Source organism: Pongo abelii, chromosome 4 (assembly GCF_028885655.2).
Source record: "Pongo abelii isolate AG06213 chromosome 4, NHGRI_mPonAbe1-v2.0_pri, whole genome shotgun sequence".
Lineage (NCBI taxonomy): Eukaryota > Metazoa > Chordata > Mammalia > Primates > Hominidae > Pongo > Pongo abelii.
The window spans coordinates 35,991,910-36,015,586 of NC_071989.2; the positions used below are offsets into that span (position 1 = coordinate 35,991,910).

Consider the following 23,677-nt stretch of genomic DNA (forward strand, 5'->3'; position numbering starts at 1 on the left):
ATGTGTACTTGAAATATATTCATTTAAGTGTTTAGTGTACATATTGCACTTCATTGTTTATATACAAATATTTTGATATTTTATTTTGTATTTTAAATATATATTACATATCTTTGTTTAAATCTTATTTTTCTCATTTGTTTTCTCCTTTAAATTATGAAGAGAGTTATAATAAGATCATCTGTAGTTTGGTCAATTTGCTTTATATGTATTTGAGACAATGAAATTGGGAAAATATAGATTTTAAATTGTTAAATCTTTCTGGTGAATTGAACCTTTTCTTATTATGAAATAATCTTCTGTATATATAGTGCTTTTGTTTTGTAATTTACTTTTAGAAATTGTTTATATGTCATATCTTTTCATCCTTTCATTTTCATCTTCTCTGTGTCTTTTCTTTTCTGCTTTTTTTCCCCTGTGTAAGTTTGGTCATCATGTATTCTGTTACTAGTCTCTTAGCAGTTACCCTAGGAATTACACCATGAATTAGTGGCTCCTCAAAGTCTATTATGTGGTCAATAATTCATGGTGTTATTTCTAGGGTAGCCACTAAGTGATTTAGTGTGTGCTATTTCCAAGCTAACATGGGGGGAAGATGAAATTTAAAATATTCAATCCAAAAGAAGCAAAGAAAAGAGGGCAGAAAAAATATTCAGGACAAGCAATACAAATAGAAAGTACAGAGAAGATGATAGATTTATAGCCCAAATGTATCTACAACTACATTAAATTTAAATGGGCAAAATGAACTAGATGAAAGAAAATAAGTATTAAATTTTTTATAAATGGGATATGGTGTGTATAAGGATACTAAAATGATTTTTCATTATTGACCTAAGAGAAGAAGGGGTTAGTGTGATGATCTCCACTTGCCATCATAGAATCTCACACCCTTGACCTTCTTTAGGTCTTCAGCGTTAGTTTCTATCTTGATTCCTGACCAGTTAATTGTCTCTTTCCTCAAGTCCTAGCCATCTGTAATCGTGTGCTCTTTCTATTCTCATAGCAGTTGTTGTCTTTCCTACCCATTGGCTCTTAGTATCCAGGTTTCTGTTGTTGTTGTTTTGTAATTTGTATCTTGTTAGTTGTTAGTCTGCATACTTAACTAGATTCTAAAGCTTTTTGTATACCTTGGACCTAGCATAATGCCCACATCAAACATAATATAATAATAAGCCCTCAATATAGTCTTGAGGTGCTGCTGCTGCTATGCTGATGATGCTGATGTCAATATTAGTGATGACGTTAGTGATAATAATGATCATAGCAGAGACCACAACAAGTACCAAGCACCAGAAAGTGGAAAACCAGACGTAGAAGCTCTAGAAAAAAATGAGTTATTCTTATTGTTAAATGAGCAACATAGACACAATCTACAAGTCTTATGAATCCCATTAAAATTACCTGAGAAAATGACACCGAAAAATAGTATATTCTTAGAAAGGGAGGATCATATAGCTATGCCTCTTGATTAAGCTGATATGATTTTAGGAAAATCACTTAAACTCTCAAATTCTTTAGTGCTGTATCTGTAATATTGGAGATAGTCTACCTTTCCTTTATTGAATGGCTGAAAAAATCCAATGAAATAATGTATGTAAAGTGTTTTAGAAACTATAAATTTTAACTTATTATGTTAAGAAATATATTCAAAATTGTACCCTTTTCCTTGTGGACTTTTAAAAATCTTATAGAAAGCGTAGGAAAATGGACTGCTTAGTAATTAATATTACTAACAATCATATTTGAATACTGCTTGACTTTGATGTCACACAATCTTAAGGCAACTTGGAATTTCTAATGAAACAGGTGTGATTCACTAAATTGTTGTGGGGCAAACAACTCTAGCTGAGATAAACTGCTGTGGGGCAAACAGCACCAGCTGAGATTAGTGCAACTAAAAATGAGAGCACTTTAACACAGGCTTTTTTCTACGCAGCAGCTTTACCAGGAGCTCTCCATTTAGTAGACTATGTTAATTTTTGGCAAAACTTTCTTATAATTAGCAGGTATGCAGTGATTTCAAAGAAACAAGTCATATTTTTAACACCCACAATGTCAAGGCATTATGTCTAAAGTTCTCTCCAGCTTTATAAGCTAGATTGCTGAATGAATTGGGAATTACATTAATTTTTGATAGCAACCCAGAGGTCTTTGAGGGAAGTGGACCAGAAAAAATCAGACAATTATGATGCATAATTATGCAGGTAATTATGATAATTATCATCATCACAAAGTTGTTTACAAAGGAGAAAATTCCAATTTTGAAGAAAATTGCTAACTTACAGTGCTTTGCAGGAACCGATTAAAAATTGAATTGCTTGCAATTTAGGGGAAGAATTTTAGCAAGTCTGCTTTCAGCTTTACTAAGAACTTGCAAGTACAGTATCTGGTATTCATTTTTATCAAAAGGGCATCTGATAAAAAAAAAGAAAGAAAAGAAAAAGCAAAGGCAGAAAGAAAGAAAAAGACAAAAAAAAAACCACACACACACAAAGAAATCTGCTTGCTCTCTGAAACCTTTCTGTATTCCTCCAAGATTCTATTGATATTGAAGAAGTTGAGGGTGCATTCTGTGGAATATGATTCTTTTGAAAGAAAGTCCATTGATTATTAAGCACCTACTGGGCATCCCCTTTGAGCACAGCACAGATACTCAAAGCTATGAAGAATACAAAGAAGTAGGACTGGTTTAGCTCTGGGAAGCATGAGGCCCCTTTGGACAGTGGGGCAAGATTTAACATTCATAGAACCCTTGGGAACAGTTACATGCTGCCATGGGTTATGCAGTCTGGCAGAATTTTGGAGAAGGCAGGAACTGGCTGGTCTATCTCACCCGCAAAACTGTAATAGTCTTTGAGGGTAGAGATTATGCCTTATTCATTTTTCTGTTCACCTTCATTAATCTTTGTCTTCTCATCCCCTCACCCCATTCTCCCCAGAAATTATAAATAATTAAATAAGCCCTCAATAACCCCCATTTTTCACCAATTGCTTTATTGAGATTTTAGAGTTTTAAACCCTGTGTTGCTACTGCCTCCATAATATCTGTGTGTGTGTGTGTGCGCACGTGTGTGTGTGTGTGTGTGTGTGTTGTTTCTACCTTTGGGATTCTTTCCTGGGTTCTCATTTCTTGGGGTGACACTCATAAATAACCTTCGCCTCGCCAGGGGCAGTTGAACTTATTGCAAAATGTCCAGTATTTCTAACTGCAAGTACAACCCCAGTGACACAAGCCTCAAGACAAAAGTGTACATATATATAATCTTAATTTACAAATAATAATTGCATATATTTATAAAGTAGACTGTGAAGTTTTGATGTCTGTATACATTGTGGGATGACTGAATCAAGCTAATTACCATATCTATTACCTCACTTATTATTTTTGTGGTTAGAACATTGAAAATTTACTCTTTTAGCAGTTTTGAAATATACAGTACATTATTATTCACTATAGTCACTGTGCTGGGCAAGACATCACCAGGGCTTATTCTTCTTATCTAACTGAAACTTAGTACCCTTTGACCAACATCTCCCCTTTCCCTGTCCCACCTATTCACCCATCACAGCCCCTGGTAACCACTCTTGTACACTCTACTTCTATGCTTTGACTTTTTGAGATTCTACAAATAAGTGAGATCATGCAGTATTTGCCTTTCTGTGCCTGGCTTATTTTGCTTAGCATAATGTCCTCCATGTTCATCTGTGTTGTCATGAGACAAGGTTTTTCTGCTGCCTTAAGTGCAGAGCCAGCCACAGAGGAGAGGTGGAGGGATACCTGCAGTTCCTGACCCCGTGGGTGGGAAAGGACAGAGCTTCTCCATTCAGCACTTAGAATGAGGTGACAGAACAACTAATCTCAAGCCAGGACACTTGTGAGAATGAAAAAAGGCGCTTGGTGGAATGGAAAGGAGCTGAAAGTCAGCCCAGCAGAGGAAGCTAAGAACCTTGGGGTTAGCTTGTGGAATGGGTCAACCTCACAAATACTCAGGCTTTTGGGGGTGATATTTAGTGCTCAAGTAGAATAGAAGCCCAGGATTCAACTGTCCATGACCCAATTAACACAGGGCATGCAGTCCCAAAAATTGGCAGTTGCCGAGGGTGATGAATATATGTATGAAGAAACCACAAATATACACTCAGAACAAAAACAAATACGCTTCTGCAGTATTAAAATTTTATGAATGCAAATAAAAGAAAAAAATGTAAAAAAAAAACTCTGTAGGGGATAGTTATCAAAAAAGGTTAAGGAACACTGATACAGAGAAATACCCTGGATTGGAAGTCAAGAGATTAAAGGAACTGAGAAGTGTAAATGTGTGTCTGAAATTTAAAAGAAAGGAATTTTTGCATAACCATGGAGTTGTGACACTCTGGAGGTGGCAGTGAGGAAACATAAGGATGATTTGCAGGTGGGGCTTGAGAAAGTGAGCAGCCTCCACACAGATGGTGGTAGGGAAGCCGCATCTTGGGACAGGGCCAGGTTTCCACTTAAATAAAACATGGTGGAGTGTGTTTTATAAAGTTCGAGTACATGGGCACAATTGTTTACAGTGATTAAGGTTTCAACAGAATTTAGTAATGACTACATCCAAATGGTTACCATATTTTATAAATGCTACATTAACTGAAATATTGCTGTTATGCAACCAGGTGGCTGCTGAAATTCATCAGAGGCTCATGGAAGAAGAAAAAGAAAACCAGCCAGCAGACCCCAAAGAAAAATCTCCTCAGATGGGTGCAAATAAAAAAGTAAAAAAGGAGCCACTCAAGAAAAAACAGGAAGACAAAAAACCCAAAGGTATTTATGGTTTTAGCACTCAGAATCCTGGATACCTAAACCTCTCCTTGGTAGAAAACAAGCATTTAACTAGACACATTATTAGCCTCAAAGCCACTAAAATACTACTCATTAGGTTTAAACTAGAGACCCAGGCTTCTATGATTTGTGGTGTTAGTGGCAAATCATATTGCATACCAAGCCCACCTGACTTGTTTAACCAAATAGCCAGATGTACCCAGGGCAAAATAAACCTCAAAGACAGTTTTGAAGTGTTAAAAGAACTTCCAGGATGGTACTATGTCATCTGAAAAGTCTGTGCAGAAAGGCTAACACTGCAGTAACAAAGAAGTTTAAAAGCTATGTTTTTAAAAGCTATGTGTATGTTTCAGAAGCAATTCCTTTTCTCCTGGAGGCCTCCTGCCTAAATCCCTGCCTTAGTAGCATGAGGGAAAACAAAGAGTTGAGAAAATACATCTTGAAAGAGATCCCTAATTAACCTTAGGAATGAATAGCTTTGGCATCAACATTACCCTCCCCCTCTGAAGTGAAATCCTGGGAAGCAAATGAGCAGAACTCACTCCACTCATAGATTGTCTGTGATATGTTTATTATACACCTGCTATGTGAAATGCTCTAGATGGATGCCAAGAACACAATAGTAAATTAAAAACAAAACCAAAAATCACAACCACACTCCCTGCCCTAATCCAGCTATAGTCTTGCAGTAGAGAGAGACATGTGACCATTGTGCTTTGATAGGGGAGGTACAAGTACCTTAAGAACAAGGTCTCCCTTCTCCCTCCGAGGGCATAGAAGATGCTTCTTAGATGGAGAACATTCAAGCAGCCAGGAATGGGAGTTAAAGGAAAGCACTGAGGATGGAGGAAGGAGTGGGTCAGTGGCACTTGAAGGAAAGGGAAGAGTATTACCTTGATAAAGAACGCATCACTTTAGTCCATCTCAAGGGGCAGGAATAAGGGAAGTGCTTCTGTTGACTTTAATGGAATAACTGTTGGGATCTGACCCCTTAATTTTACAGACGATAAAACAGAAATCCAGAGAGATTAATCTCTCCTTCATCTGAAACTTACATATACATCTATTATTGCAACATATTACAATTTCTTTGTTTACAGTATCTTCTTTACAAGATTTGAACCCTTCGAGGTCAGACTCTCAAGAAAAATTAGTTGAACTGAAAATAGAGCTATGTAAATGGGCCCTGCAACTAGAATCATATTGCCATAGCCCATGGGTAAATCCTTTGATAAGTACTGACAAATTTATATTTTCTAATTCTCTGATATAATCACTAATGTACTTATAGTTAAGTTCTAATTAAAATATAATTAAATTAGCCAGGAGCAGTGCCTCACACCTGTAATCCTGCACTTTGGGAGGCCAAGGCAGGTGGACTGCTTGAGCCCAGGAGTTCGAGACCAGCCTGAGCAACATGACAAAACTCTGTCTTTACAAAAAAATACAATAAAATAGCTGGGTGTGGTGGCACACATCTGTAGTCCCAGCTACTAGGGAGGCTGAGGTGGAAAGATTGCCTGAGCTTGGGAGGTCGAGGCTGCACTGAACCATGAGCATGCAACTGCACTCCAGCCTGGGTGACAGAGCAAGACTGTCTCAAAAAATAATAATCATATTTAAAGAGCTTATAGATTCTTGACCATCACCTGCATTTCACCCACATCTTCTTGAGGTTATTCTCGTATCTTCTTTTTTGGTGAAAATCTAGGAAACACTTTGCTAATAGAAGTTATCCCTTATGGAGTGGTAATTCTGCAGGTGTCTAATGGGGTCAGCACTATGTTGGGATTTGCTAATTTCTGCCCCCAAACTCTGGATTTCACTATGTTTGGAAACTGTAACCATCTTTGCACTTGCTACATACCTTATTTTTTAATTATACTACACAAATGTGTTTTTATATGAGTCCAGCCCAGGAACCATACAGAGAATTCTCAAGGAAAAATTCAATATTTCATCACAGACGCTGGGAGGACCAAGGTTTCATTGTTTCCAAATCACTAGAGGTTTATAGCTTAACAAATTTTGCGTTGTGCTCATTCTGTCCAAGTACTATGTGCACATCTTTGTATTTTGTTAGTTTACTCAGCATGTTTCATTGCCCTTTCAGGTAAATCAACACCTATGGCGGAAGCAACTCCTATCATAGTAACAACAGAGGAAATTGCTGAAATCGAAAGGAAAAATGAACTGAGGGTCAAAATAAAAGAAGAACACCTTGCTGCCTTGCAATTTGAAGGTAGCGATTGAAACGACTAAGATGATGCTTTTCAGTAGAAAGGAGACCAGTAGCCAAACAGCCCACAACTGGCTCATCAATTGCCTCAGACTATGATGTCTGTGAGAACATACAGCAAAGAGGTTGAAAAGCACAATATTCAGTTGACTGTTTTCGTTTGACCACATGAGGACTAGATTTGAATGTTGCATGAGTCAGATGTTTTGGCATCACCTAATCAGTCTTAACTGATGGGAGGATCTCAAAAAGAACCAAAAATAATTTGGGAATGGGTTAGAAAAAGCAATAGCAGTAATTAAAATCTCATAAAACAGAAACAAAACAAAATGTTGAAAGTTCGTATGATTTTACAGGTTTAGATAGGGACTACCTAAAGTAAGTGGTTTTATATTACAGTAAGTATAATTTCGGTCCCTCATTAGGAAAATAAATTTTAACTAAAGGCTAACAGGCCCTGAAAATGAGTCCTTGGGAACAAAGGCCATAGGAGAGCCAGTCATATATCTATTATGTTCAGGGGTGTTCTTCTCTATAGGAGCAATGACTCCACAAAACATATTCTCCTTATGGCTCTCCTAATTGTCTTGTAATGCAATTCTAAATGATATCTGAAAAGATCAGGAAACTGAGCAAACATATCCTAAGGGAAAAAAACATGGTCAATATACAAGATGACAAAACCACAAAAATGTGGCGTGGGGTATGCTGAGACACCTTTAACTACTCAGTGACTATTAAGATGTTTTCCATCCCTTGTTTCTCTCATTTTCTCTCCCCTGTCCTCCCCATCTTACTACCACCCACTTCTATAACCCCAAAAATAACATCTGAAGTTGGTTGAACACAGGGAGACTGTGGCATCAGGCGAGTCCAGGACAGATGCATCTCCCCTATTGCCTGCCCTGCATCTGATTTCAGTGGTTTTCAGTACACTTCATCTTTCAGTCCATTCTGTACATGATCCTTAGTGTAGCAAAATTCATTTATTCATATAACAAATGATTATTGACTTTCCACTCTGTGCCAAGTCCTGTGATAGTTGCTGGAGACACACATTTATATGTATAAACGGAAACAAAAAATAAAACTCAGTCTCAAGGAAGAGAAATGCAATCACTGTTGCATGTTGACCTGTTGACAGCTGGGCCTGTAGTCACAGCTACTGAAGAGATTGAGGTGAAGGATCGATTGTGTTTGAATCAAGCCTGGGCAACATAGTAAGATCCTGTCTCAAAAAAAAAAAAGTGATATTGGTGGTGGGCATATGGGGCAAAGGGGACATGAGGGGAGTTCCTGACTTACCAATGGAACTAATTCTTGAGCGGAATTGGAAGGCTATGGATAAGTTTTTCCAGGGGAAAAATTGGTGTGAGAATGAAGAGAAGTATTACATGCCATGGCAGAGAGAGGGGTAGGAGGCATATTGGCTTGTGAGTAGCTTAGGAGCATGAGGCATGTTCTGGGAAGGAGCGACCTGGGAGATGGGGAGACCACACCATGGAGGGTTATCTAGGCACTGCCAAGAATGTTCGATTCTTCCCTGGTGGCAACTGGGAGCTAGTGAAAAATTATGAGCAGTAAAGTTATTATGATCACATCTGCAGGTAAGACAAATTACTCTGGATAGTGTGGAGGTGGATTTGGATTTGAGGTGGGGGAAGAAAGTTAGAAAAAGTAGGATTGAGGCTATTGCAACAGTTTGAGAGATAATCAGCACCCAAACTAGGCGATGATGATGAAAAAAGCCAAAAAGAGAAACTGGAAAAATTTTGGAGATAAAATCCACCAACCAAATTATGTGCCAGGATCAGTAATAGGCCCGGGGGCACATGGAGTTTGCCCTGATTTTAGTGGTGCTGAGAAATACAATGGCAATGCCACCCCAGGTTCTAAAGTAAGGAGATAAGCAAGGTCCCCACTCCCTTTTCAAAATTCAGAAATTACCTATGTGTGTTTTCACATTTCATTTATCAAAGAGTAGATTGCTATAAAGTGCAATAGATAAAAAGCTCAATTATAGTTTTGGTTCAGATAATTTCTCAAATGACTCTACCACATATTACATTTTGCTTTTCAGTGAGATGGATATTATTTTATCTATTCTGGTATATTAAACGTGCACCTAAAGCTTCACAAATTGAAGCACCAGTGGTTTCAAAGTGAATCTGTTCATTAGTAAATGCGTGCACTGCAATATGTTAAAACATTCTTATTTCTCTTTGCAAATAGAAATAGCCACGCAGTTTCGACTTGAACTGATAAAGACAAAAGCATTGGCTCTTCTTGAAGATTTAGTAACAAAGGTGGTTGATGTATATAAACTCATGGAAAAATGGCTTGGTGAGAGGTATTTGAATGAAATGGCCAGGTAAAGTACTACATGACTTTCTGAAAATATGCTTTGTGTATTCTAAGTACCAAAATTGATGAAGATTTTTAAGGTATTTACAAATTTAAATTAGTTACAAATATAAATTTTGGCCTTTTAGGAAATCATGTGTATAAACAGTTAACATGAGCTTTACTATCATGTTTGTATTAACTCTTTTCTAACAGTAAATCATGCATCAAAGGGTTCTATTGCTATATTAAACTTTGCACAATATTTATGAGTTTAGCTGTCATACTAATCAATGAGAACCTTATTTTACAAGGTAGGATTATAGGTAATTTAAAAATAGTTTTCAGAAGTAAAACAATGCTTGATACTTTTCCAGTGGTAGATTTATTATCAGTCAGAGCCAGTCAAGGGGAGATTAAAAAGTCATTCACTGGAATGTTTTACCAGCTAGACTGATTCTCTTGTAAGACCAACCCTAAGTTCTACTTTTCTGTTGAGTTCCAAAGACTTCCCAGACTTTCATTGCTACTGAGGGGCAATGACTCTCATCCTGTTAGTTCACCCTTAAAAGGTACAAAGAGGCAGCTCAGCAGAGTGAGTCATGATTGCCCAGACCAGGAGCCCCATCTTGTCCACAAATTAGTAGCATGCTTGATTGCTCTGGGTCTCATTGGCTTCATCTATACAAGGAAACACTCCAGCCAGGCTATTTCAGAAGTTTACCCTCGATCTAGATTCCAAGATGCACTACAGTTTACAATAAAATTTACTGAAAACTTAGAAGTTGCTACACAAACAGTATTCAAAAGGCAATTATTCTTAGAAGCAACAACTGTCATGTAAAAAGCAGCTGTTACGGTTCGTTTTCTCTGGTCCTTGTCTCATAGTGAAGTTCTTCTGTAAAGTCTTCAGCCTAGTTGTTTAGAACTATTGCTCCATAGTAAAACAAACAAACAAACATTAAACAGAATAAAAAATGCAAACACAAACATAAGTAAGTAAGCTTACTGCGGTAATACTTAAAATCATTTTGCTACTGGATAACCAAGTCAGTTACTTATCAGCGTCACACAGTAATAATATTCAGTTCTGTTCTCTGCCTGCTATTTTCAAATGAAAGTCTATCTTCTTCATTTTTGGGACTCATGGCTCCCATCCATGTGGCCATCCATTGTAAATGCATATTTTAGCAGATGTACTCATATTTCTCAGACTTATATCGTATATGTCTTTGCCCTGTGAATCTACAGATGCTGTCATGAACTGTGGCCACAAGAAGTTAAAACCTAGAAATGTGATACAAATACATAAATAAATAAATAAATAAATAAATAAATAAATAAATAGCTGGCAGATCCCTTTGACCTTCAAATCCTGTTTTTATTTTCCTGGCACTTTTTTCCTTCCATTGTTAAGATTACTCTTAGTAACCTTCCACTAGGTGGCGCGCATCTGTTTTAGTATCCTGATGCCCAGTAAAGGTATTATTCTACTAGTCATGTTTTACAGAGTATCGTGCTGGGTTATGGTTGGGTCTCAATCCACATTTGGAGTCCCTCCTCACTCACGTAAACTCAGCAGCTATCCAGTGACCTCCTCTGTCCCCGAACACGCAACCATCCTAAAGCATAAACTAATTGATATTACATGGACACTCACAAAGACAACATTCTGGAGTTGAATTCTAGAGTATCTTTTGAAAGACAGCAACTAATGCTACTTTTTAAATTTTCAGTTATATGTTCAGTATATGGTATATTTGGTGCCTATGAATTATATAAAATCAGATCAAATATGCATTTTTCTGTGATGCTCACTTTCATTGTAATATATAAACAAGATCCTTTCTTCAATACAGCAATAGTGCACTTATTCATGTATAAAACTTCTCTAGCCTTTAAAATAGCTTTTAAAAGGTCATTAACTATACCCCCAGTACAGTTTAAATCCTTGCCGTATATGAGTTCACATTAATAACCATAAGAGAAGGAGTGTTGCATTGTTGATTCCATTGCAAAGACAAGGAAATTCAGAGAGCCCAGGATCTGTGGCTAGAGAGTGTCCTAGGATGAGAACTCGGATTCCAGTACTCTTTCTACCGCATCATAGTGGTTCCCAACTGTTGCTGCTTTACCATGTGATCTAGCTAGGAATTGTTATGCTTCATGAAGATAGCAAAGCGATTTCAATGGATTATATGCAACAGAGGCTATTCTGACATCTTTGTTTTAGATAACATCAAACTTCTTTGACAGAGATAGAGAAAAGCCACTCTTCTAGAAATACATTATCAAACTTGATTCACTTTATAATTCATCCTGATTCCAAATAAATGTAATTCTAATAGTCATGTTTTACAGAGTATTATGCCATATAACCTTATTCTGGTTCATACTTAGAATAAAATATAACCCTTGATATAATCTTGCTTACATAGTAAAATATATTCTAATACTAATAAAAACTATATTTAATAGGTTCTCTTTAAGTTCAGTTTTGTGTAAAATGTGTAACTATTAGCTGTTTAATAAGCATGCATTTTCTATTTAATCTGCATTTATTTATACCCTGCCTTTTTACAAAATAGATTTGGGGACAAACTGAAATTTATAAGCATGCTGATGGAGTTGTCTAACAGCTATATAATGTGTTTACTTTTGTGTGTATGTCTTATAAGCAAACTTTATTAATCTAATAGTATCTTTCATGGGGTTAACGCTATCCATTTTACCACTTTCAGTATAGAAAAATTAACTGACGTAGCTCGCTATCACATTGAAACATCTACAAAAATTCAGAATGAACTTTATTTAAGCCAAGAAGACTTCTTCATTAATGGCAATATAAAAGTCTTCCCAGATCCTCCCCCACCGATACGTCTTCCACCTGTAGAAAAGGAGGAAGATGGCACCCTGACCATTGAACAGCTTGACAGTCTTCGAGATCAGTTCTTAGATATGGCACCTAAAGGTAGGAAAAATAATTATCATGAAAAGAGCACAAAAAAAGGTTAAGATTAACCAGGACGGCAATCACTTGCCAACAAGTAAAATCAGCTCTATGGGATCGTGTGGCACTAAAACATGCCCTTGCTTTGTTCTAGTTTATTAAATATTTGTTTCATACAACATAAACCCTAATTAAATAAGCAGGACCCACTGTGAATAATGCTTGAGCAGTGTGGTGATCCTCATTCCTGGTAATTCCTCTCTCCTGTCCTCCCTGCTCCTTGCTGACAAGTTTGTATATTTGAGTACTACTCCACCTGGAAGCTTACAGAAAGACTTTGTGCATACTTCTAGTTTAGATTTTATATTTAGATTATGAGTTTGTGTTTCTGTGAGGGGAGACCAGGCAGTAGAAGATTTCCCTTTTATGTTGGCCTTTTCCCTCAGTGCTTGTAGACCATAAGCAGAATCAAATAAGCTGTTAGAAAATGTTCACTTAATTAATTAGTTGGTTTGTTCATATGTATGTGTAAATGTTTTCTGCACACAACAATTTTAGCTCTTTCACATTTTATCAGCATGGACCTACAGCATCCGCACAGGCTTTTTGTTTTTCAGGCTTTTCCTACTTCCAGATATTCTTCAATGAGTTCTGTCAATTGATAGCACAAGTAATTCAGACAGATCACATAGGATTGTCATCTCCACTTTAAAAGTCTAGATACTGACTCGCAGAGGAGTTTAGCAGATTTTTTGCCTATGGTCATATATCATTCAGAACTCTGCAGATCCAAAGTTCTTGCCCCTTCTCACTGAACTAAGTTGCCTCTCATAAGCAGATTTCTTTTATCTTTCAACATATACTACTTATTTGGAAATTATTACTTTTCCCTGTAGCATAGTCAACTGACTTCAGTATTAATACAATGTTACTTTAAAAAAAAGTCCAGTATTTCTAGAAATTCACGTCATATTCATTAGTAAAAAGATCATTACTCTAAGTCCGAAAGCTTCCTTGCCAAGCCCAATAGGTGAAATTGGTGTATGTGTGTGTGCCTGGGTGAACTTTGCGCTTTGATGTGTCAGCTCATCAAATCAGCTAGAGCAGGCTTTACAGCTCCAAGGTATAAAAGCCCACACTTCAGCTGTGGAGGGACAGAGGTGCTGTTTGGCAGCATTTGGGCACGAAGGAAACATGGCCATCAGCAGGTACAAAAAATCTCGACTTTACAAATCAGCCCATGAAATTCCTTCAGTCCTTTAGTCAGACAGAGTGCACCCTCTTCAACATAGTGCGAGCTCCACAATGCCCTGTTATTTTGTACTTCCCTCTTCAGAGGTGCTTTTTCTCTTCATTTTATCCAGGCCATTATTTTACACATAAAATAAAAAGATATGTGTAAGTGGATTCTAAACATGACATGTGGTTTGCTTTAATCCTACACTCTGCTGACTGGGAGGAAATCACTCAATTAATAGGTAAAAACTAAAGGCATCTGGGGACACTTGAATAGATAGAAGTGGATTTTGAAAATTATCATCCACTTGTAATATATCTTTCAGCAGGGACCCTAGTATCCATGATGCTAATCATAATACTTTCTTGGATCCAACCTTAAATCCAGAGCTCATATTTCCACTAAAAGTTTAAAAATAAATTTTAAAAAATAGCAACTATAACTTGACATGTGTCTCAGAAGATTAACTCTAGAAACCCTTGGGACACAAAGATGTCAACAGATAAATGTTTTCAGACTACGGGAGAAATAAGAAGGGAGGGAGAGGAAGTGAAGGAAGGGAGGGAGGGAGAAATGGAGTTTTTATTTTTATTTTTATTTTTTTAAAGCAGAGTAAAAGGAAACCATTTGCCCTAGGAATTGAGAGTTTAATTTGAAAAGGCAAGCAAAGAGGAAGGAAATATGAACAACTATTTGAGTTCTTTCTGGGACACAGTGTGAATGTTATTCAAGTGCTCAAGAATGCAAAGCATCAGTGTGCCCTGAAATTGGTCAGGGAAAAGTCTGTGGAGCAAAATTTTGGAGGGAGAAATTGAAGAGGGTAAAGAGATTTTGTGGCAAGGCTACAGAGAATGTTTACAGTTAGGGGAACAGCTGCTGGAAACTCTGTAGACAAGAAGCGTGAGGATAGGAGCATGATGTTTGGGAAATGGTTAGGAGACTGCTCTGCTTTTCTTTCTCCAACTGCATGAACTCCAGGCGAGTAGAAGAGGAGGCTTTCTCTCTGTGAGGAACCATCTCTGCCCACCCAAGCTGGATAATTAACCCATATGCAAGAATAACAGTTGTAATTACCACAGAATTTATAACGCTATACAATACGGTAGGATTTGGGGATTGTGATGATTCAAAGTGAGTTATGTATGCTCTATGGGCAAAGAGTTTAAACTCTTTTCTCTATTAGCACAATTATACCATTTGAAAAAATATGTATTGCATTTTTTTAGGTATATCTAAAATAATAAGTGTTGGGAATTTGATTGACAGGAGTAATGTTCATTGTTATTATTCTTGCTATCCTTATAGAGGACAGGGAAAAGTATTACTCCATTTTCTGCATCCCAGAGTCACAGAATTGGAGGTTCTCTACTGATACGCTTGAAATCAGGCTCCAAACATTGACAATGGTCCTGCCTGAGGAAACCCATTAACTGCCACTCACCCCTTTTCCCCATCTCTTCTGGCCCCACAAAGTATACTCTGACTTTTTGGTTTTTCTACCCCGGTTTGGCAATTGTTCACTTAAGAAACATGATACACACCCATCCATCTTTTAAATGAAGGCTTTTGTTGTATTTCTTCCAAGAAATGGAAAACAATCCTTTATGATACCTTCCATTGTATTTACCCTAGAACTCTATAATTTCAAAACACAATGTTAGTGAGTGATAGCAGGTTTGAAAGTGGGAGGAGCTGGCTGAACATGGTGTGTTTCAAATGTGTGATCCTGCAGAACTTCCTGCTCAAACTTGCTAATATTTCTATGCCAAAAAATATAAACATTTTCCTATATTGTTTCATATATGCTCATGCAATCCATAATATCTAAGATGCAACTTTCAAGTTCACTAAAATATATTAAAACAGATGGATTTTTTTGGGAGGGAAGCATACATATTTATTTGCATATAACAGCCATTATGTTACCAGGCCCATGGTAGGATTTTGTAGCTGATTTATAAAAAGCACTGATGTTACTAAATTACACTTTGCAAGTTTTAATCATGCCACACAAATACAATTATTGGATTATTATTTCATCTTTGATTAAAACAATGACTGAATGCTTTAAATACTTGTGACTAGATAGTATCAAGATGTAAATGGAAAGAACTAAAGCTTAAGGGGTTTTCTGCTAAGTATTGGTTAATCCCTTTGAAAACAAAAGTCTTCATTAAAATAGCCCTTACTAAAGATAACATAAAATTGAAAAGCATCATATATTGTAACATATTCAACACTCCTTTTCTGGTCAAATTCTGACACTTATGATGATTCTACCTCTCTTTTCGTAAAGGTAATGATTAGACATAAAATATTATTTATTAATATGATTGACACAAATATACAAGAAAAATAATCACTTTATACATGATAATCAAATTAGATGATGCAAAATGCAATGAAACAGTTGATTACACTTGCATTTTTCTACCACTTAACAAAGATCCATACTTTAGAAGCATAAGAACAGTATGAGTAAAAGAAAGCTAATGAATCAGCAAACCATTCTTTCCATTACCTATCCTAAGAATCATTCCTATGAGCATCTCCCGGCAGGGTTAGATCTAGTGAATATTTTCTGAATTATAACAATAGCCAATTTGGCATGGTCACTATGTATCAGACCCTTTGCTAACATTTTCATATGTTAATTCACTTATTATCCACCTCAGTCTATGATGGGATGGCTAGAGTCAAACTGTTCTTTCTCAAGTTCACCTCTTGTCAAATGACTGTCATATGATCTTGGACAAGTTATTAAATTTCTCTCTGCTTCAGTTACCACATCTGTAAAATGAGAATAATAATGATACTTATTCCGTGTATTGAAATAAGGTTGTTATGAAGATTAAGGTAATTAATATATGTAAAGTGCTTAGAAAGAGTATAGCACATAGAATGTGCAATTTAAGTGTAACCATATAAGCCATTGTGACTTGATTATATAATTATAGTAATGTCATATTAGTATATAATATACAATATTGATACAAAGTATTCTATTATCCAAAATGTTAGCTTGGTTTCTTGAAGATGGAAATACCCTAGTAGGCATTTGCAATATTACCCTCGAGTGCTTCCAAAAAAATGTACACCACCTGGTAGAATTAAATCATAAAGTAATGTGGTTTCCTAGGGAGTACAAGCATTCCAAACAAAAACATTCATTTTGTGTACTCCAGTAAGTTCTGGGTAGGTACATCTTGTCTCCAAACATCAAGTGCCAAGTACATAAGGAAGATAGCCTTTTTCTGATGGAAGCAATTTGGATTCTATTGAAACTAGAATACTTTAGCAATGTTCCTCTGTCCGCACTTAAGCCATAAGAACTCTTTTTCCTTGTAAGCCTATCGGTACTCAATGAAATGCCCGCAGAGATTTGGTTCATAGCTATTTTTGCGTCTGCTGAGAAGCTACCTGAAGAGAATATAGTTTAGCAAATTCTACACCCTCTCTTTTTCTTCAAAAGAGGCAGCATTTATTTGTTCAAGGCCTGTAACATTCTTCTAAGAAGCTGACAAGGACCCCTTCTTTGAACCCCTTTTGGAGACTGATAGATTTCTTTTTTTTTTTTTTTTTTTGAGATGGAGTCTTGCTCTGTTGCCCAGGCTGGAGTGCAGTGGCGCGATCTTGGCTTACTGCAAGCTCCGCCTCCCAGGTTCAGGCCATTCTCCTGCCTCAGCCTCCTGAGTAGCTGGGACTACAGGCGTCCACCACCACGCCCGGCTAATTTTTTTGTGTTTTTAGTAGAGACAAGGTTTCACCATGTTAGCCAGGATGGTCTCCATCTCCTGACCTCGTGATCCGCCCACCTTGGCCTCCCAAAGTGCTGGGATTACAGGCATGAGCTACCGCGCCCGGCCAAGACAGATGGATTTAATGACTGGCCTCAGAGACAGAGGGTACACATTCAGAACTCTAGGCTGTAGTGGTTAAGCTAAATCATTCAGCAGCATGATTTTTACAGGAGTTCAAAGGCAGAAGTAGCTATTGCTGCCTATGTGAGTCAGCATGAGGGTTAGCCCAGAGGCTTTTGAAACTGAATTTTCCTGGAAGAAAAGCAGGGGAAGGGTATTCCAGGCAAAGGGATGAAATGGAGCAGCTGTGGAGATTTTGAGGTTGCATGACATATCGAGGGAACTGTGAACAAACAAGAGGCAGGAGATGGGACCACAGAGAGCTTGTGGTCAGGTTGTGAAGTCTCAAGTGGCTTGCAAAGGACATGTAGGAGAGGATTTTCAAAGGCATTTAGAGCCAAGTGTCATGGAGAATGGATTGGAGCAGGGAAGAGGCTATATGTGTGAGACAGTGGCAGGCACTGTCAGTCTCTCTGCAAAGCCTCAAAGAACCCAGAGGCAGGAATAAGGGCACCTGAGTGGTTAGTTGCCTGAAAGGAGTAACTAGAAAGTTCTATGGATTTTTCCAGGCTTAGTGCGTCTGAGAAAATTATAAAAATACAATATTATGTATTTGCAGGTAAGTATTTTGATCTGAAAATTGTCTAAGTTAGTCTGACATTTACCCAAATCAAGAAACACAGAAAGATTTCTTAGAGAAGGGAGTGATACAGAAGAATAGGTGTTATTGACAGAATTATCGCAGCAAGTGGCAAAATATAGGGATTACAGCAAAGAGGACTGTGGCCCCCACCTGCCTTTGCTTCTTTCAATGGGCGAATTCTTTCCACTAGATCAGATTCAGATCGCAGAAATGCAGTAGTTAATCTAGAAGGCTTTAGACCTGTTAAAACTGTTTATGAGTAGAGTTTCAAATGTGTCTTCAGAATGAAACACACAGGTATTTTCCTGAAGCCAGACAACTTACATTAGACAAATGAAAGTATATACTCAGAATTCAAGGTCATATCTTTTGGAAAATCTGTCCATAGAACTAAAATTCTGTTTCAAAACTAGCAAAATCAGTATTGGAAATTAAAATTTTTAAATTTAAATTTTAATTTTAATTTTACTTTTTAATTTAAATTTAATTTTTTATAATTTTTGTAAGACAGGGTCTCACTCGGGTAGCTGAGGGTAGAGTGCAGTGGCACAATCATGGCTCACTACAGCCTCAACACAACCCCCACCACCTCAGCCTTCCAAGTAGCTGAGACTACAGGTGCCTGCCAGCATGCCTGGTTAATTTGGTTTTTTTTAATTTTCTTCTCTTTTCTTTTCTTTTGTAGAAATGAGGTTTCACTGTGTTGCCTATTCTGTCTTGAACTCCTAGGCTTGTGATCCTCCCACCTCGGCCTCCCAAAGTGCTGAGAGTACAGCCATGAGCTACCATGCTCCCTCGATATGTCATGCAATCTCAAAATCTCCACAGCTGCTCCATTTTCCCCTTTGCCTGGAATACCCTTCCCCTGCTTCTCTTCCTGGAAAGTTCAGTTTCAAAAGCCTCTGGGCTAACCCTCATGCTGACTCACATAGGCAGCAGTAGCTACTTCTGCCTTTGAACTCCTGTAAAAACCATGCTGCTGAATGATCTAGCTTAACCACTATAGCCTAGAGTTCTGAATGTGTACCGTCTGTCTCTGAGACAGAGACAAAAAGAGACTTTAACAAAAAGAGACTTTATTTTTTCATTTATTTATTCCTTTATTCACCAGCGTTATGTGAGCAGCCCCCAGGCATAGTGCAACTGGCCTAATATGGAAGACTGACAAGTAGCCCAATGCCTGAGTAAGAAAATGAAGGCAGTAGATGTCAACTACAAGGAGACTAATTTTAAATGAAATACAGTAACATTTAGAATTTGCAAAAATAGGGGTCTATTTTAACCAGAGCTGCAAAAAGACTGATTAAAAAGCAAAGGAGAGGCTGGGCATGGTGGTTCACGCCTGTAATCCCAGCACTTTGGGAGGCCGAGGTGGGTGGTTCACCTGAGGTCAGGAGTTCGAGACCAGCCTGACCAATATGGTGAAACCCTGTCTCTAATAAAAATACAAAAATTAGCCAGGCATGGTGGCAGGTGCTTGTATTCCCAACTACTCGAGAGGCTGAGACAGGAGAATTGCTTGAACCCAGGAGGCGGAAGTTGTAGTGAGCCGAAATCGTGCCATTGGACTCCAGTCCCGGGAGACAGCGCGAGACTCCGTCTCAAAAAAAACAAAAAAAGCAAAGGAGAAGTTAGACCCAAATAAGGTATGAAAGGCAGAGGCAGATCAACTAATGTCAAGGTCTTCAGTTAAAAGAGGTTGAGATATGAAATCATGAAAACCAATTAGGAAAGGAGATTAATTTTCTTAAACATATGCCAAGTGCTTAGCAGTCAGCCAGACATTATGAAGCACATGATTTAGTTCTAGTCAGAGGGGTCAAACCCTAGAACCGTAAAGTATTGACAAAAAATAAAAGAATATATGTCATGAAATATTTTAATAAACACATATTCAATTTTTTATTATATGATAAAACAGGACAATATAATCTAATGATTAGTAGCATCAAAGAATGTGTAGAAGGGACACCTATATGTGGTCTAGGCTCTCTGCCTTCAGGGAGAAGCTGGTATTTGAGGACTTTGTTTTGTGTAGTTTTTAGTTTTTTATCCTTCTGTTCAGATAAATATATGTCCCCTTGTCTGACAAATAATCAAATATGTCTCAAAAATTAGACCTTTGGGGAAAAGAAAAAGATGAGGCATGAGGCACAGCTCCTTTACAAAACCACCTGGCAAGGATTTCAAAGCTTCACACCCTTTTTTTTTTCTGGTAAATTAACAAGTTTGCTGTAGCATTGCAACAGAAGGTAGGACTTAGGCAGGAGGGAAGGGGATGTCCAAGGCAGATCTTGCAGATACACTACCATGTATGCTCTATTATTCCTTTTTCTCACCAAGGGAAGAAAATTTTAGCTAAAAGCCATGTCACTCTTATGCATGGAGAAATGGATTCTAAAGTGAAGAAGAGCATAGCACTCCTTTCTTCATACAAGATGTGTAAGAGGGAAGTGTACTAACAGGCTGTAGAGTGTCCGGCTACTGGTGAATCTCAGCTCCACCACTTACAAGCACTGCAACATTGGACAGTTTAATAAACCTCCCTGTGCGCCAGCTTTCTTATCCATAAAACGGTGATAATAATAGTCAGTTCATTTTCTGAACCATATAATAGGGGTAATGGATTGTGAGGATTCTATGATATAAACTAGTTAAAGCACTTAACACAATGCCTGGTAATTGATAAGCACTCAATAAAATTTTTCCAAAAATAGTGAGCAAATGTGGGGGTCAGAGATTAAGCAAAACTGAGGGTAGAAATTGTGATTACTTAAAATAACAATGTGGAGTTATTTTAAAGGCAGGAATCCTTCGGATGGTGTGAATAGAGTCACCGAAAAGCAGAAAAGGCCACAGAAGCTTGACCATTACCTTCCAAAAAGAAGCCATCAATTTTTGAAAATTTGGCTTAAAAAATATCCATGGCTTATATATGATGAGCTATTAAATCTTATGTTCTGTGCCTTGTGTCATAAGCATGGAGTGAAGTCAGGGGGAAGTCAAGTGAATTTTTTTTTATGGTACTGACAACTTTAGGACTGAATTTCTCAACGCACATCATCTCAGCGAGGCTCATGCCAAGGCCTCATTAATGGAAGCAACAAGTAGCTCTCCAGCGAACAGAGCCACCACCAAACTAATGATGAGGACCATGAGCAAAGTAACCCTCGGGAGAGTAGAGAACTTATTCAGATCATGCCATGCTATTGCCAAGACTGGACGTCCCTTCAAAGATTTTATTTGGATGTGCAAATTAGATGATATGAAAGGTGTTGATATTGGCCCAGTATTCAGAACTAAAAAATCAGCAAGAATGTTTACATACTTTATTGCTGAAGTAGAATGAAAAAATCTAAGACAGAAACTAGAAAAAAGTAAATTTTTCTCTGTCATCAGCGATGGAATCATAGACAGTTTAATCAAAGAAGCCGAACTTGTCTATGTGCAGTTTGCACATGCAGGAAAGGTGCACTGTCAAATTGTTGGGGTACAGACAGTAGAAAGAAATGATCCTCTGGCAATAAAAAATGCCACTGAGAAAACTCTAGAGATAAATCTTCAACTTAGACTGTCGAGCCAAGACTGGGCAAAGAAGCTGGTTGGTTTTGGAAGTGATGGTACCCATGGCATAGAGGGAGAGAACAATGAGGTGGCCCTGCTATTAAGAGAAATACAACCATGTGTACAAACTATATGTTGCTTTGCACATCACCTTGAACTAGCTTACAAAGCGGTGTTCCAGAACATTCCTCTGTACAATGATGTCAAAGACCTCCTTCACAGCATTTATCACTTTTATCACAATTCTCCTCTTCATAAGAGTGCTCTGAGAACTGCTTTCAAAGGCCTTCACCTTCAACCTGTGATGCCTTCTCAAATAGGAGACAGGAAGTGGCTTCATGGATTACAGGCAGCCCTCCAGAACTTTCTCAAGGGATATCCTGCAATTGTTCGGCAACTGCTCTCAGTAAGTAATTTTGAAATACCGTATTATTTTATTTTTTCAGAATCACAGAAAATACTTTCCTTGAGCTCCTTGGAATAATAATTTTGGGAAAGATAACCACCATGTTGTTCCCAACCTGTGTTACAGGCAGGCAGAGGCAAAAGTGACACCATTCAAAAGAAACCCAAAGAACTTCTGGAGTCCCTTCTCCAAGCTGACATTGTTAAATTTGCCCGCTTCTTGTTGGATGTCATTAATGTCCTTAGCATTCTGTCCTGTGTCAATAAGAATAGAAATTCCTCAATTGCTGACATATTTGCCACTTTAGAGTCAACGCTGGAAATGCTCCAAATGTATCAAACAAGGTGAGAGGTTGGGATGATCTAAGGTCTGTCAAACTAGACAGTTGAACTTGCGAAATTATCTGCCAGATGTTTCTTCATTTAATTTGTTAGTTGTTATTTGGGTGATTTATTTTCTCCCCAGACTAGGGCCAAAAGAACGCATGGTGGATTCAGCCAAACACTTTCATGTTAACTGCCTCAGAGGGAAAGAAAACATTTCTGCTGTGAGAAACATTGTTTTAACACATCTTATCAAGAGGCTTCAAGGCTGTTTCAGAGATGCCAGCCAAAATGTGGTGAGGGCTACCGTGATTGGAAGTTTTAAATTGTGGCCCACAAAGATAAATCAAGGTAATCTATATGCACTGACTTTGAACCTATTATTCTGCCATGGTCTGTGTGAGTTTCTTTTATCTATGTGACTATTTTTGGTATATTGATTATAGAATTTGGAGAAAAAGAGGTATCCATCCTGACTGCACATTATGAACCAGTATTAGAAGCTGCCAATGTAAAACTTAGTGAAGTGGATAGTGAATGGAGCATGTTGAAATTAGAGATTTATGCCAGGTAAGCAAGAAAGCAAGCTGAGGAAAGTGGCTGATATTTATAAATGTTTGGGTAAAACTTGGGAGTCTCAATCTTTTACATTTCTTCTCCTCCCTCCTAGATTTCAGAACATCCAAATTTGACCTGGGACTTTGTGAATTCCATTTACTTACACAAGTATCCAAATATCCTGACACTAGTCAACCTAGTGTTGACCCTTCCTGCAAGTTCAGCTGAAGCAGAACGTGGCTTTAGTCAGATGAAATGGAAATGGACCAAGTCACATATGTATGCAAAAATCAAGGCTGAAAGTATGACGGATGTCCTAATTATTCAGTTGAATTCTCCAGACATTAATAATTTTGACCCTAGGAAAGCTATCCATTTGTGGAATACAAGAACACCGCGCTTCAACTGGTGACACAAGACCTAATTCAGATTGCTCATCAAACTCAGAAAGTCATTATGAAAGTGGTTAGCAATATGCAAATGTTGACATTGTTGTTGCTAAGCAATGTAGCTCTTTTGCATAGTAAAAAAATAAAATAAAATAAATGGTTTCCAGGAGCCTGAAATTTAAAAGTAAAACAGTAACTTGTCTTCACATCAAACAAAAGGCATTTGGCTTCTTCCAAACATACAGAGTAAAAAGCCCAAGATTGTTTCTTCTATAGCTTTCTAACTTCACTTATGTATTCATGTGTTCTTTCACACTCTTTTGGTGGAGCTGTATGCTGCTAC

The 23,677-nt window shown here is 37.6% G+C and overlaps 1 protein-coding gene across 1 annotated transcript in view; it reads left to right on the plus strand.

Moving 5' to 3' along the window:
• SPEF2 (sperm flagellar 2) overlaps positions 1-23,677 on the plus strand; it is a 203,793-nt gene that overhangs the window by 155,196 nt on the left and 24,920 nt on the right. Inside the window, exons 27-30 of the mRNA XM_054555468.1 lie at positions 4,657-4,804; positions 6,936-7,064; positions 9,294-9,432; positions 12,146-12,375. Coding sequence (XP_054411443.1) covers positions 4,657-4,804; positions 6,936-7,064; positions 9,294-9,432; positions 12,146-12,375 — 646 coding nt within the window. The remainder of the gene's footprint in view (positions 1-4,656; positions 4,805-6,935; positions 7,065-9,293; positions 9,433-12,145; positions 12,376-23,677) is intronic.